General features: G+C 35.5%; 1 protein-coding gene across 4 annotated transcripts in view; it reads right to left on the bottom strand.

Moving 5' to 3' along the window:
* zye (zona pellucida domain-containing protein zye) overlaps positions 1-15,631 on the bottom strand; it is a 37,370-nt gene that overhangs the window by 3,593 nt on the left and 18,146 nt on the right. The window contains exons 2-9 of one of the 4 annotated variants that reach the window (XM_013316066.1): positions 8,241-8,293; positions 5,328-5,605; positions 4,910-5,069; positions 4,125-4,298; positions 3,869-4,047; positions 3,298-3,433; positions 1,007-2,864; positions 11-490 (exon numbers count right to left, since the gene is read on the bottom strand). In XM_013316066.1, the coding sequence (XP_013171520.1) occupies positions 11-490; positions 1,007-2,864; positions 3,298-3,433; positions 3,869-4,047; positions 4,125-4,298; positions 4,910-5,069; positions 5,328-5,605; positions 8,241-8,273 (3,298 nt within the window). In that variant the 5' untranslated portion in view covers positions 8,274-8,293. Of the gene's footprint in view, positions 1-10; positions 731-1,006; positions 2,865-3,297; positions 3,434-3,868; positions 4,048-4,124; positions 4,299-4,909; positions 5,070-5,327; positions 5,606-8,240; positions 8,294-15,631 lie in introns of all 4 variants that reach the window. The other 3 variants (XM_013316064.1, XM_013316065.1, XM_013316067.1) reach the window with 3 other exon arrangements.

Here is a 15,631-nt window from a genome sequence, read left to right as displayed (position 1 = left end):
TCTGTACTTCCTGGGTAACAGTTTTGAGGTGCGGGAGTTGTTAGTTTAGGACAACGGGGGTCAGTGCTTCCTGGATAACAGTTTGGAGGTGCGAGAGTTGTTGGTTTAGGACAGCGCGGGTCTGTGCTACCTGGGTAGCAGTTAGGGCGCGCAGGAGGGGTCGGTTTGGGACAACGCGGGTCAGTGCTTCCTGGGAAACAGTTTGGAGGTGCTGGTGTTGTTGGTTTTGGACAACGGGGGTCTGTGCTTCCTGGGTAACAGTTAGGACGCGTAGGAGGGGTCGGTTTGGGACAACGCGGGTCAGTGCTTCCTGGGAAACAGTTCGGAGGTGCGGGTGTTGTTGGTTTAGGACAACGGGGGTCTGTGCTTCCTGGGTAACAGTTAGGACGCGCAGTAGGGGTCGGTTTGGGACAACGTGAGTCAGTACTTCCTGGGTAACAGTTTGGAGGTGCCGGAGTTGTTGGTTTAGGGCAACGCGGGTCTGTACTTCCTGGGTAACAGTTTGGAGGTGCGGGAGTTGTTAGTTTAGTACAACGGGGGTCAGTGCTTCCTGGATAACAGTTTGGAGGTGCGAGAGTTGTTGGTTTAGGACAGCGCGGGTCTGTGCTACCTGGGTAGCAGTTAGGGCGCGCAGGAGGGGTCGGTTTGGGACAACGCGGGTCAGTGCTTCCTGGGAAACAGTTCGGAGGTGCGGGTGTTGTTGGTTTAGGACAACGGGGGTCTGTGCTTCCTGGGAAACAGTTTGGAGGTGCGGGTGTAGTTGGTTTAGGACAACGGGGGTCTGTGCTTCCGGGATAACAACTAGGAGGGGCAGAAGTAGTTGGTTTGGGACAACGTGAGTCTGTAGACCCAGCATAGCATTTTAGTTCTGGCGTTGTAGGAGGCAAATAAGTAGGAGGATTTACTGTGGTAGGTCGTGAGGGTTGTGGACAGTTTGGATCGGGAGACCCTGGGTAACACACTGGTTTTGGGGACGTCGTCTGGGGACATCTTGGATCTCTACTTCCTGGGTAACAGTTTGGAGGTGCGGGAGTTGTTGGTTTAGGACAGCGCGGGTCTGTGCTTCCTGGGTAGCAATTAGGGCGCGCAGGAGGGGTCGGTTTGGGACAACGCGGGTCAGTACTTCCTGGGTAACAGTTTGGAGGTGCGGGAGTTGTTGGTTTAGGACAACGGGGGTCAGTACTTCCTGGATAACAGTTTGGAGGTGCTGGTGTTGTTGGTTTTGGACAAAGGGGGTCTGTGCTTCCTGGGTAACAGTTAGGACGCGCAGTAGGGGTCGGTTTGGGACAACGTGAGTCAGTACTTCCTGGGTAACAGTTTGGAGGTGCGGGAGTTGTTGGTTTAGGACAACGGGGGTCTATACTTCCTGGGTAGCATTTTGGAGGAGCAGGTGTAGTTGGCTTGGGGCAACGCGGGTCTGTACTTCCTGGGTAACAGTTTGGAGGTGCTGGTGTTGTTGGTTTAGGACAACGGGGGTCAGTGCTCCCTGGATAACAGTTTGGAGGAGCGGGCGTTGTCGGCTTGGGACAACGCGGGTCTGTGCTTCCTGGGAAGCATTTTGGAGGAGCAGGGGTAGTTGGCTTGGGGCAACGGGAGTCTGTGCTTCCGGGATAACAATTAGGACGTGTGGGAGTTGTTGGTTTGGGACAACGCGGATCTGTGCTTCCTGGATAACAATTCGGAGGAGCGGGAGTTGTTGGTTTGGGACAACGCGGGTCTGTGCTTCCGGGGTAACAGTTTGGAGGTGCGGTTGTTGTTGGTTTTGGACAACGTGAGTCTGTAGACCCGACGTAGCATTTGAGTTCTGGCGTTGTAGGAGGCAAATAAGTAGGTGGATTTAATGTCGTAGGTCGTGACGGTTGAGGACAGTTTGGATCGGGAGACCCTGGGTAACACACTGGCTTTGAGGAAGTCGTCTGGGGACATCTTGGATCTCTACTTCCTGGATAACAATTTGGAGGTGCGGGTGTTGTTGGTTTAGGACAACGGGGGTCTGTGCTTCCGGGGTAACAGTTTGGAGGTGCGGGAGTTGTTGGTTTAGGACAACGGGGGTCTGTATTTCCAGGGTAACAGTTTGGAGGTGCCGGAGTTGTTGGTTTAGGGCAACGCGGGTCTGTACTTCCTGGGTAACAGTTTGGAGGTGCGGGAGTTGTTGGTTTAGGACAACGGGGGTCAGTGCTTCCTGGATAACAGTTTGGAGGTGCGGGAGTTGTTGGTTTAGGACAACGGGGGTCAGTGCTTCCTGGATAACAGTTTGGAGGTGCTGGTGTTGTTGGTTTAGGACAACGGGGGTCAGTACTTCCTGGGTAACAGTTTGGAGGAGCGGGAGTTGTTGGTTTAGGACAACGGGGGTCTGTACTTCCTGGGTAACAGTTTGGAGGTGCGGGTGTTGTTGGTTTAGGACAACGCGGGTCTGTACTTCCTGGGTAACAGTTTGGAGGTGCGGTAGTTGTTGGTTTCGGACAACGGGGGTCTGTGCTTCCTGGGTAACAGTTTGGAGGTGCGGGAGTTGTTGGTTTAGGACAACGCGGGTCTGTGCTTCCTGGGTAACAATTTGGAGGTGCGGGAGTTGTTGGTTTAGGACAACGGCGGTCTGTACTTCCCGGGTAACAGTTTGGAGGTGCGGGAGTTGTTGGTTTAGGACAACGCGAGTCTGTACTTCCTGGGTAACAATTTGGAGGTGCGGGAGTTGTTGGTTTAGGACAACGGGGGTCAGTGCTACCAGGGTAGCATTTTATTTGTGGTCTAACTGTCGGACACTGAGGATCTGTTGATCCCGGATAACATTGCTTTTGAGGTCGTAATGTTGTTGAAATTTCTTTTATGACGCCATCACAACTTGAGTCGCAGTTATTCGTACAGAGCTGGAAAAAGTAAAGATGGATTTCTTAATACTCATACATAGCATAATTTTTTTGTATATAATATAAGCACTATCTGTTTTTTTTTTAATTTGTGATTGAAAGTTTTTAGACACATCCTATGGTATAACATCCGAAGTATTACGCGAATCTAAATTTTATTAGCATATATTTTTTAATATTTTTTTTTATTAAGAGAACAAGCTCATGAGTCTTTAACGTATACATACTTAGATTGATTAGAATTAGTATTGTTACGTCATTAATATTGAATAAAATGTGTTCAAACAAACTACACATTTTAAATATGTATAATATAACCTACATAATAATTGGGAGTTTTCTAAGTCTTTTATATACAAATATCATTAGCAATTTCATATTGAGTAAACCATAAAGATTCCGAATACGGTCTAAAAAAATAAATAACACGCACCTCTACATTACATGTTAAATACACTTGATCCGTTTCCGGGAATCTGAAAGCGCTCACTTTACTGTATGCGATCAATGTGGCTCCACTCTTGCCTGTGTTTCTGGATTTTTGCCATTGATCAATAAGCTTCTTTTTCCTAAAAGATTTTAATAATTCATTTATTTGTTACGAACAATTATGTACACACCTGTATATACTAAACCACGTCAAGGACTGTAGTCAGGGTAATAAGACGTTAAATAATTTAATCAACATCAGCTCATTATCACCACTGAGGAGCTCGAAGCCTACCCTAATAGGGGTGACTAAGCCATAGTCAACCACGCTGGCCCAGTGCGGGTTGGTTGACTTCGCACATATCTTTGAATTTCTTCGCAGATATGTGTAGGTTGCATCACGATGTTTTCCTTCACCGTAAGAACGTAAGATAAATGTGCATATGAATCGACAATCGAAAAACAATTTGGTACATGGCGGGAATTGAAACCGAGACCTTCAGATTACAAGTTAAGTGCATAACCCTTGAGCCACTGACGACAATAATTTATTGAATAATAATATTAATACTTACTTAGGGCATCCCTGTTTGTCAGTCAGCTGTATCTTATTCGTCTTGGGGCTGTCGTAATTATCATTATCGTAAGCCCAGCAATCATGAATTTTTAGGTTAAACTGATTTCTTTGATCTTTCAAGTATACCAAAATAGTAAGGTATTCGCCGATTTTTATTGAACTTTCAAAAGGAGTAGTCTGAAATATGAAAGAAAAATTTTAATTCATACTCCTAGTCTATTTCCGTTACTTGTATTTTAAATGGGACAACTTACATTAGGAAAGACTCCCTTCTGAATGTCCATCCAGCATTCGACGCCACTCCCGAGGCCCTCCACAGCAACAACTTCCAACATATCCACCATGAAGGGCTTTAATTTCAGCACATGACCTTGTTCCTCCCTTGCCCCTTCAGCTGATACTTCGAAAGTTGTTCTTGCACACGATATCTTGAGTAAAGATAAAATGAAGTAGTATACAAATTGATAGTTTACAGTGCATAGTTAACTGCATGAGATGTGAGGTGCATAGCCGGAAGACGTTGAAAATAAATACAATAATTAGCTAGAGACCGAGGAATTGCAAATTCTGATGCATATTTATTTGATCTGACATAATTTCACATAGACATTAAATACCTCATCATCATCATCAGTTCACTATACGTCCCCACCGAGAGGCTCGGAGCCTTAAATACCTCAAAGTGTCAAAAGTAAATATGAAGCTAAACAAAGACTGTACTACCCTTAAAATATAGTTAGACGCTGTTTAGTTAAACACGCGTTTTATGGATGACAACGTGGTTATGTTCACCATAAATATGAATTTCCTTTTCCTTTCTATGCCTGCCCTATGTCAAATTCAGCTTCCATTCTCATTCCTCGTTAGAAAAGGATAACTCGGATTAGGCTTCCGACACGCACACTCATCAGACAAAAAGCGGAATTACTTCCGCTTCACATCTGTCTTCGTTGTGGTCCAGTCGAGTCAGCCCATTAGTGAAAAATATTTTATTGCGGGCTACCACTGTTAGAGTTTATAAGAACTATTTCTTTAGTACCTTTCTAGCAAAGTCGGTAGGTCCTTGAACGAAGTCATCGGCTTGGAAGACAAGCACATTATCGATAGTGCCGCAAGCATTACAGAGAGGACGAGAGCCGCAGCCGTCCAGGGGTACTCTGAACTCATAGCGCGACTCGCTTCCACCCAATGATACGTATCTAAAATACACAGAGTGGTTAAATTTTCGAAAGATGTCAATATCATGTCAATCGCTAAAGAGGCTGCAGGTGTAACTTTTGTGATCTCTTTTTATTCTTTTATCTAACCATTCCTTTTATCTCTATAATTTTAGTTATCAATGCACTGCACTATTAATAAATTATGTACAGGATGTTTAAATATCCGATTTGCATAACATCAGTTTATCATCTACTTTTATAACAAAAACTAAGTATTAACGAAATTTGTTCACTTACTTGCATCTAGGATCATTCAAGTATCCCTTACTGTATATTACACCATCGAATACGTCAGCGAATTCGACAGTTACTTGTATGTAATCATCAGTACATTGCACGTCGATGTCGGGTGACAGAGGTGAATCTGCCGCCCTTGAACCCCGCATGAAGTGTACGGCGGTATCATCGCCGCTCTCGTAGAATGGCGACAAGGAATTGTCACCTGATAATTCCAAGTTCAGTTCCGCAGCGGTCAAAGTCTGGATGCCATCTGAAACAGCTGTAGCAAGCGACAGCTACAGCGAGGAAATGTAATTAATTATTACGTGCTTTCTTTAATTCTCTAATATTATAAATGCTAATGTTTATGGATGGCTGGATGGATGTTTGTTTGAAGGTATCTCCAGAACGGCCGAACGGCTAGCAATGAAATTTGGCGTACATAGTTTGGAAGAACAGATAGGCTTTTTGTTAAGTTTCTTAATTCAACACGATTGGAGTTGCGGGCGACAGCTAGTTTATCAATATATGTTTTACTGGCTACATTTACTATGTCAAAGTATACTAATTTTATAGCTAACTATAGTTTTAAAATTAAATGTAATTAAAAATATTTTAATGTGTGATAAAGTTACATTTAAACAAGATATAAACAAAAAACTCGCTTGAGAAATAACTTACAAAAACTCTCAATGATTAACGAGAAGGTAAACCTTTTCGCGCGATTCTCAAAAGATTACCTGATTACGTTTTATGTATGACTTAATCGTTTTGACATTACGCAATTTGTAAGGAGGTAATTAATGTTGGTGATTAATTTGTTTTATGATGAATAGTTATGGCGTGTTACGCGTAGTGTTCACAATAGTGTTCAAAACACACATGATAAGTAAACAATAGATTACGATTTCTTAACATTTGTTAGCTATGATTCGGTACAGGATCTGTGGGCTTAGTACGAATATTTGCGACACGCGCCTTTTTATCGTCATCTTCTCTTGTCAAAATTACTATGAGTTTTCGGTGTACTTTATCGTCAGAGAGTTTATGCATTTTAATATAAATTGTGTAGATGACGATTATTTTGATTGACTGCCATATTTAGTGCCGGTTAATGGATACTCAAAAAGTTGTTTAAGTAACACTTTTCTGACTAAATTTATACTAAGAGCCTCTCTTTGCTGTCACCATAATGTGAATGCGGTAATAAGTTTTCACTGAAGGTACAAGACATTACTCTTATTACCAATTTTGCTAAGCAAAAAGATTGTCTTAGTTAATTAAATATTTGCAACTTTTATATTTATGTAAAAACTATAATAGCTGTTGCCCGCGACTACTTCCGCGCGGAATTTAAAAAAAACAATAAGTAGCCAATATGTTCTTTCAGACTGTGTTCTATACGTGTGCCATATTTTATCAAAATCCGTGAAGGTGTTCTAGAGATACCTTCAAACAAACATCCATTTAAACTTTAGCATTTATAATTAGTAAGATGAAATTCACAATTTCTACAACTTGTGTAAACCTCTTGTTGTGAACCGCGCCTTTACTGACTTACTTATAAGATTTATTGCCTTATCCGCCTGCTATCTATATATCTGAACATTGTTCGCGCGTACACAATGCGAATATATCCATTCACACGCAATTTTTAGCGTTATTACAAACCGTTGAGTCTTGTGAAAAATTTATGCCAATATTGTTCTACCGGTTGTCTATTGCGCCTGCCAATTTTAATACCTATGCTAAGGTATGGATTACTACTTGTATAGTTGTAATTTCTACTCTTAGTAAATTAGGATTTATTCGATATTAGGTGTTGTCCGCTACTCCGTCCGCGCGGAATAAAAAAGAAACTGAATAAGTAGTCTATGTGTTCTTTCAGACTACATACATATGTTCTACAACTATGCCAAATTTAATCGAGATTCGTGAAACCGTTTCGAAGATACCTTCAAACAAACATCCATCTATCTAAACATTCGTATTTATAATATTAGTAAATACAAAGCACGCGCTTAGCCTCTTTTTATACTGCATACTAAAGTGTAACATTTTGGGTTAAGGATATTTTAATTTACAGTTCTTGTAAAAGATTTTTAACTAGCGTTTGTTGAACATTATCACCAGTTCAATGTTCTACTTAAATTCTCGATTTATGAAATAAAAAATAACGCAAGAGTTTCTAAACTTGTAAGCTTAGATAAAAAGACAAATGATTTGAAGTCATAACACAAATCAGATAATATACACAATTTCTAAGATTTATCTTTTTTAGACGGCGTTATTTGCTTGATTCGAGCGATGGTGTTTCACAATATTGTTATGCCATAGTTTTGTAATAGAGCCTCAATGTAATAATATTTCTTGCTTACATGTCTTAATGTGTGGTCTGACGCTCAATGATATTACTTTTTGTCACTACTAATTAACTTAATTATTATTCAATTAATCTCACGAAATTTATATAATTTATTTTTCAACAGATTGCGTTGGAAATACAATGAAATTCTAATAAAATCATTTTTTTTAGTATAAAATAAAATTATTACAATACATAAAATCTCACGAAAGGGTTTATTAGTTTCTTAAATTATATTCAAAACAACATAAAATAAGTGAGATGTTTAACTTATATACCATATATTTTATCAACTTTCACCTATCTAAAGTTTTTTCTATATTTATATGCTTTGCCTACCATTAATCAACGTAGGAGAAGATGCACAGAATTTCCCTTCTCATGCATCCCCTCATCCGAAACATCGATTTCCACTTCCCATCCTTTACTTATAAGAAAAAGGTGGGAAGGGAAAGATTTCTAAAATTAGGCCTCCGGTACTGGGGTTTTTTTTGTAAAATGTATTCTTAGAGGTTAGTTGTTTTGATACAGATGACATGTGATCGTATTAATTTTGTGATACATACCTGCACGAATGCAATCAATGTCGCTATGTGCATGACAGCCGCTTCATGGGGCCCTGGAAATAAAACAAAACACTACGTTAGTTTTTAATTTAGTTTAATAAATGCGAATGTTTAGATGGATGGATGGATGTTAGAAGATATTTCTAGAATGGTTTAAAGGATGTTGATGAAATTTGGCATATATGTAGATCATAGTATTGAAAAACACATAGGCTACTAATTAAGTTACAGGTAGTAACGTTAACGTTAACAGGTAGTAACGTTTACATTTTAAATCGTAAATTTGTTGTTATAAGAATTCAATCGTACATCGGCTTTACATAACATTTTCAAAGTTACTAAATGATCGTTAAGATTTTCGGTTAACAGGTCAGTTTCAAAATTAATAGAGCTATTATTTTTGACATTTAAGTTAATATTTACGTTGATTGGTATTATAAATCATATAAAATATTATCCTATGATAATAAAGATTTTATAGTTATCGCAAATATTGTGTAGTCATTGTAAGACTGATCGTGTGTTTCTGAAGCCAAAAATTCCCGTTAAAAGCATATTCATATCTTTGTTTTGGCAAGTATGTATGATAGGGATGGCATATTTTATAGAGATTTTGGTATCTGAAATCCATGGTTAGTAATATATTCGATAAAAATAAATTTTGTTTAGATTTTGTTTGGTTTGTAACATTTAAGCTATACCGAAGATAGCTAGCTATACCCAAAAGAAAATGGCCGAGTGATGACTTTTTATTCTGTAGTGTTGTGTCTTTTTTTGGGCGGATCTATGCCGCCCTCTCGTTCCCCTAACATGTTTGGGCTGACCCTGACGACCTTGGGTGCGGGTTTCTCTTTATTTCTTTATTCCTGTACTGTTGTTAGTGATAAAATAAATATTAAAAAAGAGTTGTCAATGTCCTCTCTATAAGTAAAATATTTGAACATCTTTACCCATAGGTGATAAATTGTCTATTTAGATGGAACGCAACTGTATGCGGCATATTAGTGTCAAGTGTCATTCAAATTTTGACACAAGTGAAGTGACCGATTGTGAAATGAAAATTGTCACAAATTGTGACCTTTTTGTGTTTGCGTTGCAGCGAAGTTTAAGTACACTTACTATTTCGAAATTAAGAGTGGTCACATTTCGTTTATCAACAATTAAACTGCATAAAAACATTTTGATGTAATTAAGTTATTATGAATTCTTAAAATTCGTATAAGAATTTAAAATTGAGTTCTTAGTCCTTAACTTTCAAGTATGTTTTTTTATTACAAGATAATGTAGTGAACTTTAATTTGTACACAAAACAAGTTGCATAAAGTAATATACTCAGAATTTTGTTACTTTAATATAAAGTGTAGAAGTAGTATAAGAATATTAATTATATAATAAATATAAATTTATTGCGTGTAATAACAATCACTATTTAAAATAACAGCTTCTGAAATCGATATTAATTATCGTTACCCTTATCGATTATACACAAAAAATCGATTTAATAACAAGCGTGAAAGGTGAAAAATCGAAGATGTTAAACATTGATAAAACGTAATGGCGGGTCACGTATTGTCTAATTGTGAGGTAGTGTTCGTCTTCACTTCGTGAGGTCATCCGTGGACCTTTGCGTTGAAATATTTCCGCGTAATATTTCGACATCGAAGACTCTAAGTTCGAGACGAGTATTTCCAAATACGACAATCTAACATATAACATAATCTAAAATGTCTTACTATTTAACTAGTATTTGCGATTAATACACACCTAAAATTAAATTTATATCAACTGTTTCGTATTTTCATACATTTTTTTTCTGGATAAATTTTATTAAAAGAGTAATTCCTTTCGCCTATCTTCTTCTTTGTGGATAAGTACAATCGTAAACATAATATAATAAATATTTATCCTCGACTTAATATCCAAACATCGACCTATTCTATACTAATCTACACCAATCGGTAAACTAATAGGTAATAAATTATTAAATATAGTAAGGAAGTCTTTTATATTAAGATTGAGTTCATGACAGGTCGAATATAATTTACATAATAGTGGTTTGATTCTCTGTTATGTACAATTGGTAGATGTTTCAAGGTTAGTTGCTTCGAATTTGATATTTCGAATAAAGCTAATGACTATTTTTAACAGACATTTTGTTTGAAATATATTTTATTGGTGATTAAGATGTCTTGTATCGTAACCTTTGACTGTTTATGACTGTACCAAAAATATTTGAATATTTTATTAAATTAATTTATGTTTATTATTAATTTAATTTGTTTAAATTAAAATTTTAGTTTTAATTTAATTGAAATCAATTTGTTACTAAGCATTCTTGTAAACAAAAGAATAAAACGAATTGGTGAAATATCAAATTTTCTTGTCTTTGTAATAAAAAATAACAACATATATTTAGTACAAAATAAATTGTTATTCTTAAAATAAAGCAGAGAAAGATATTTGATGTTATGTTATGTTAGCCATTATTTCTACGATTTTTTATAGTGGCTTTATAGAATTCTTATGTTACTTTTTTCAGTTCGAGATGTTAAGATTAAGATAATTTTTCTTCTATTTGTTTTTTCGGAAATAAACATTAAAGTTAACTTGTTGAATAATTCATTGATTTTCACAGAATTATATAACATAGAAACGTTTATAAGTATGTTAATGATTAATAATGTTGAATCGATTGTTCAATGGAATCGATGTCATCGAATTTCCGAACGTAATGTGGGCCACGGTCACAAAGATCATTCACGAGCTCGCCCGGGATCAGGGTTGATATACATATATTATATTAGATTTAATATTTTAAATCAGGTCTTATGAATGTCTATGATCCTTAAAATAATTTTACAACCATTTACGTTCTTTTTAATCTTAGGGTAAGTTAAGTTTGATATTGCAATGTTGTCTGCAAAGTTTACCTTTGGATTATCCTATTTTTTAATCAAGTCATTATTGTAACCTTTTAATCCTTTGCGACATATCAGGAAAATTCTATATTGTTTCTTAAAGATTTGATTTTCGTATTTTCTGTCTCGTCTTTTCTTATATTTCTATTAAAAAATATTTTTGCATATACAATTGCGTATTTCTATAGGTAACGGTCACTTCGCTATTTCAGCGATGTCAGGTTTCCCACCTCATGATATAAAAAAAAATATATTTATTTATTTATTAAGTTTGTTTATGAGAATTGTGTCCGCTTATTGGGATTGTATGATTTAATGGCGAATCATATTATTTTATTTATATTTCTTTTAAAATATTGCATACTGCTACAGCCCTGTAGACAGGTAGAACTGGTCCTGTACAAGGATCGATTTATCTCTGACAAGTCCAAAAGAGTTACTTCATGCTTCTTGCAAACGTAATCGCGTCTTTTCCAATATCAATTATCGTAGACTCCATGTCTGTTGCATTTAATATGGCACAGTTTTCATTACCTACTTACGTGACTTTAGCAGATATGATTCTGTTTGTGTTGTACGTTTTTTTGTAATTGAATAAACTAAATCGACATTTAACTTGATTATTTTATTAAGTGTTAGTTGTTGTTGCTTTTAAAATCAAATTAAAAAAAAACTTCAACTGTACAACTACAATTGTGTTAATACGATCCCCTATTTTAACATTAACGTACTTAGCGCACGTATTATATTAAAACCCATATAGAATATGTTTTAAATAAAATTAATTTTGAACTTATAAGCGCAACAAAGGTTAAGTTAGGCCAATAGTTTGTCAGTCATGCCTCGTAGACCCTGATGTAACTTCGCGTATAATCGTGAGATTGAATTCGTATTATAAATTAATATTTGTAGAAGATTCCGACAACATTCATCACAATATCTGATGGCAGAGGTCAGGTAACAACGCCGAATTAATAATAATTTTATATCATAATGTTATACAAATTTATAATGTATCTATTTTGCAACGAAGCCGTCAACATAAGTGTTTGAACAATACTTAAATTATGTTGTATGTTGATACTTTGTGTTATTTGAACACACTTAATTACGTCTTATTTAACGTGAGATCAATTTCATAAAACAATTTATACTAATTACTAGCGGTCGCTCGCGACTACATCCGCGCGGAATTAAAAAAAAAATTATTAGTAGCCTATATGTTCTTCCAGACTATGCTCCACATCAATGACAAATTTCATCGTGATCGTGAGAAAGGATAGATTTTTCACAATTATTGTGACCATAAAATGACAATATTACCAGTAATAATATGTGTGTCCTTTTAGTTTATTACAGTAAAATTGCACAAAGCGATGACTCCATCCGTAGCATTTAGGGCCGAAGCAAGAACCTACTCCCATAATTATACCCCGTAGTATGCAGCATGCAATTTGACTCATCACTATCTTGCGCAACTCGCTCTTGGGGTCAACATTATAATTTTGATTATGGCAAGAAATCTTCTTTAACGTCTATTGTTTTTGAGTGCGAATTTGACAAAATTATGTGCATTTGATTAGTTTGGTATGTATCTTATTCCAAACTATGTATTATATTATGGAAATAAGCAGTTTCTTTGTACCAAGATGGCTAAGCAAATTACGAAATGTCATCGAGTTCAGACACAGAGTGCTTCAATTCTTTATACTTCTCTTTAGGCTTCTCTACTAATATAATTATGTTACAGTTTGTTAACTTTGTAAAACTGTAGCATGAGAAAGTACAGAGATCATCAAAACTTGACTACATTGACATGTTTAATTCGTATTTTTATTCTCATTATTCGTATTCGTAAAGACTTTCAACATTCAATGGTCACGATTTTAATAGATCTTGTTAGATATTTATATTCAATTTGCTGTGATTTATAATTTGTATACCAGAGACGGTCTGTTTTGTGTATTTGTTTGCATTATTGTAGATATAGTTGTTAGTATAACAGATTAACTCAACTTATACCGTAAGATACTAGAGAGGACAATATTCTATGACGAGGTTTAGTCGTTTTTTTTTAGTTGTTATGTACACTAAATATTGTTCCGAATATATCATTAACTCTTTTTTGTACAGCTTGTTAGGATTGTGTAGGTTGTTATTAGCTCGTAGAGAAATTGGATAAATATGTGTATTTTTATTATTTGAAAATTTTATAATCTTTGACATGGATTTTGTAATGTTGTATGTATCTCATAAAGCTGCGTTCACTTCACGAGGACGTTAGTTAAATGCTATACAGTTTACATTAATATGTGCATTCAAATTTTAATAGTTAGGTGCTGCGTCGCATAACCTTAAATAACTTTGAGTAAATGAAACTTGAACTCATGATTTAACGAGTATTTAAAAATATTAAAAAGTTTCAATAAGTCGGTATATAAAATATTAGTTGTATTAAAAAAATAATTAGTAGCCAATGTGTTCTTCTAGACTATATTTTACATCTACGCCAAATTTCATAGGTATTCGTTTAGCTGTTCTGGAGATACGTTCAAGCAAACATTTATCCATCGATCTAAACGTCATCTATCCATTCGCATTTGTATTGGTAAGATTACACTTTATAAAAGTAACAGTAAGTTTGAATATAAAATACTAGATGCGAAGGTCTTAATAAAAATGTTATGAACATTAAAATATCGAACATACGAAGCTTTGTAATGCCAAAGACCTTTATACCGGAGCATTAGTTACAATTAATGTGAGCTTATGTATTTTTAAACACTACCTCATTCCCACGATCTTTCAATTGGTTATCTTGCTATTTGTTAAGTTTGTATTATTTGTGTTATATTGAAGTAGCTACTTAAGAATTTAATGTCAAATAATTTTATACGTTCATAAATGTAAAGCAATTAATGTATAATAATTAATTTAATTTTAAGTTAGAATCGTCTTAAAACCTTGACTTACAACATAAATGCGGTGTTTACGCTACATTCGTAAGTAATGATATAATAATTTTCAAGTGAAAAATATATAATATGTCAAATGCAAAATGTAATTTAATCATTCTTGCTTAAAATATATCATACATTTTTGGAATATTACATTGGTTTTGATTTTTTGAAAGAACATTGAATAATAGATACACAATGCAGATATTTAAGCGCCTATAGAAAAAAAAGGGCAATACAAACGTCTCGAAATAATGCTATTTCAAACATATAGTTTACACAATTAACGTATTTACTTGTTGCATAATAATAAGCGTACAAACTTTCCACCTAAGACTTCCATCAACTACCAATCTTAACACATGAAATAAATCAACACACATTTTATTTTAAATTATACATGGACATTAAAATGTGTATTATTAGACAAATTGGTACTCTTTGTAGCGAATCTATATTTTACTGTTCGTTACTCACACGTGGTTGCATCACGGCTGCCTTCGTGATGCTGTACAGCCTTGCTTTGTAATGTTTATCTCAGTTTTATCCCAAGGCTCTTGCTGTGAACGGATTTAGTTACGTCTTCTATCGGAAGTTATACGTGACCTATGATTAATACGAATGTATTAAGCCATTATAAAGTTCACATGCCGTTTTAAACAATAAAATTGTAATTTAATACTTGTTTATACCATTGTTAATTAGAAATAGTAATTTTAATTTGCAAACTAATTGTTTATGGGACTCCTTTGTACATGTTACGAAATTTAGAAGACGATATTGCAAATTTTAACTTAAAGTTTAATTTCAGTACTCATTACAGTGTAGTATTCAACTAAAGACATTTATATCAAATAAAATTACATTAATTGTGATATTAATGTGTATTAAAGTAACTATTCCTCTAGGGTAGTTTAATCTTACTTCTAACTTATATTATAAACTACCTGTCGCCCGCGACTCCGTCCGCGTGGATGTCACCCGAGACTCTGTCCACGTGGAGATATAAAAAACTTAATTAGTGTAGCGCACCCATCCATCCATCCACATAACATCCATCTTAACATTCGCGTTTATAATATTAGTAAGTTAAAAAAAATCGAAAAAAAAGAATAAACAGTATCATATATCCTCATAAATCATACCTCCTCATAAATTTTGAACCAAATCGGTAAACCCTTTCTTGAGTTATAAATAGTGTAACTAACACGACTTTCTTTTATAAATGTAGATGCGAATGTTTAGATGAATCAATGAATGTTTGTTTGAAGGTATCTCGAGAACGGCTGAATAGATCTCGATGAAATTTGTCATACAAATAGAAACTTTTTTGGAAGAAAACATAGGCCACTAATTCCGCGCGTACGGAGTCGCGGGCGACAGCTAGTTCAATAATAGAATAAGCTCATGATTATAAACAGAATGATATGATGCGAATGTGTTGACATAACTTGGATTAGAATTTTTAATTAGAAAACAGATAACATGTTTCGAGGCCTTATCAATTGCATTTGAA

The sequence above is a fragment of the Papilio xuthus genome, unplaced genomic scaffold (genome assembly GCF_000836235.2).
Source record: "Papilio xuthus unplaced genomic scaffold, Pxut_1.1 DF826949.1, whole genome shotgun sequence".
In the NCBI taxonomy this organism is placed as follows: Eukaryota; Metazoa; Arthropoda; class Insecta; order Lepidoptera; family Papilionidae; genus Papilio; species Papilio xuthus.
Note: the sequence above shows the minus strand (reverse complement) of the source record. Positions and strands in the feature narration are given on the sequence as shown.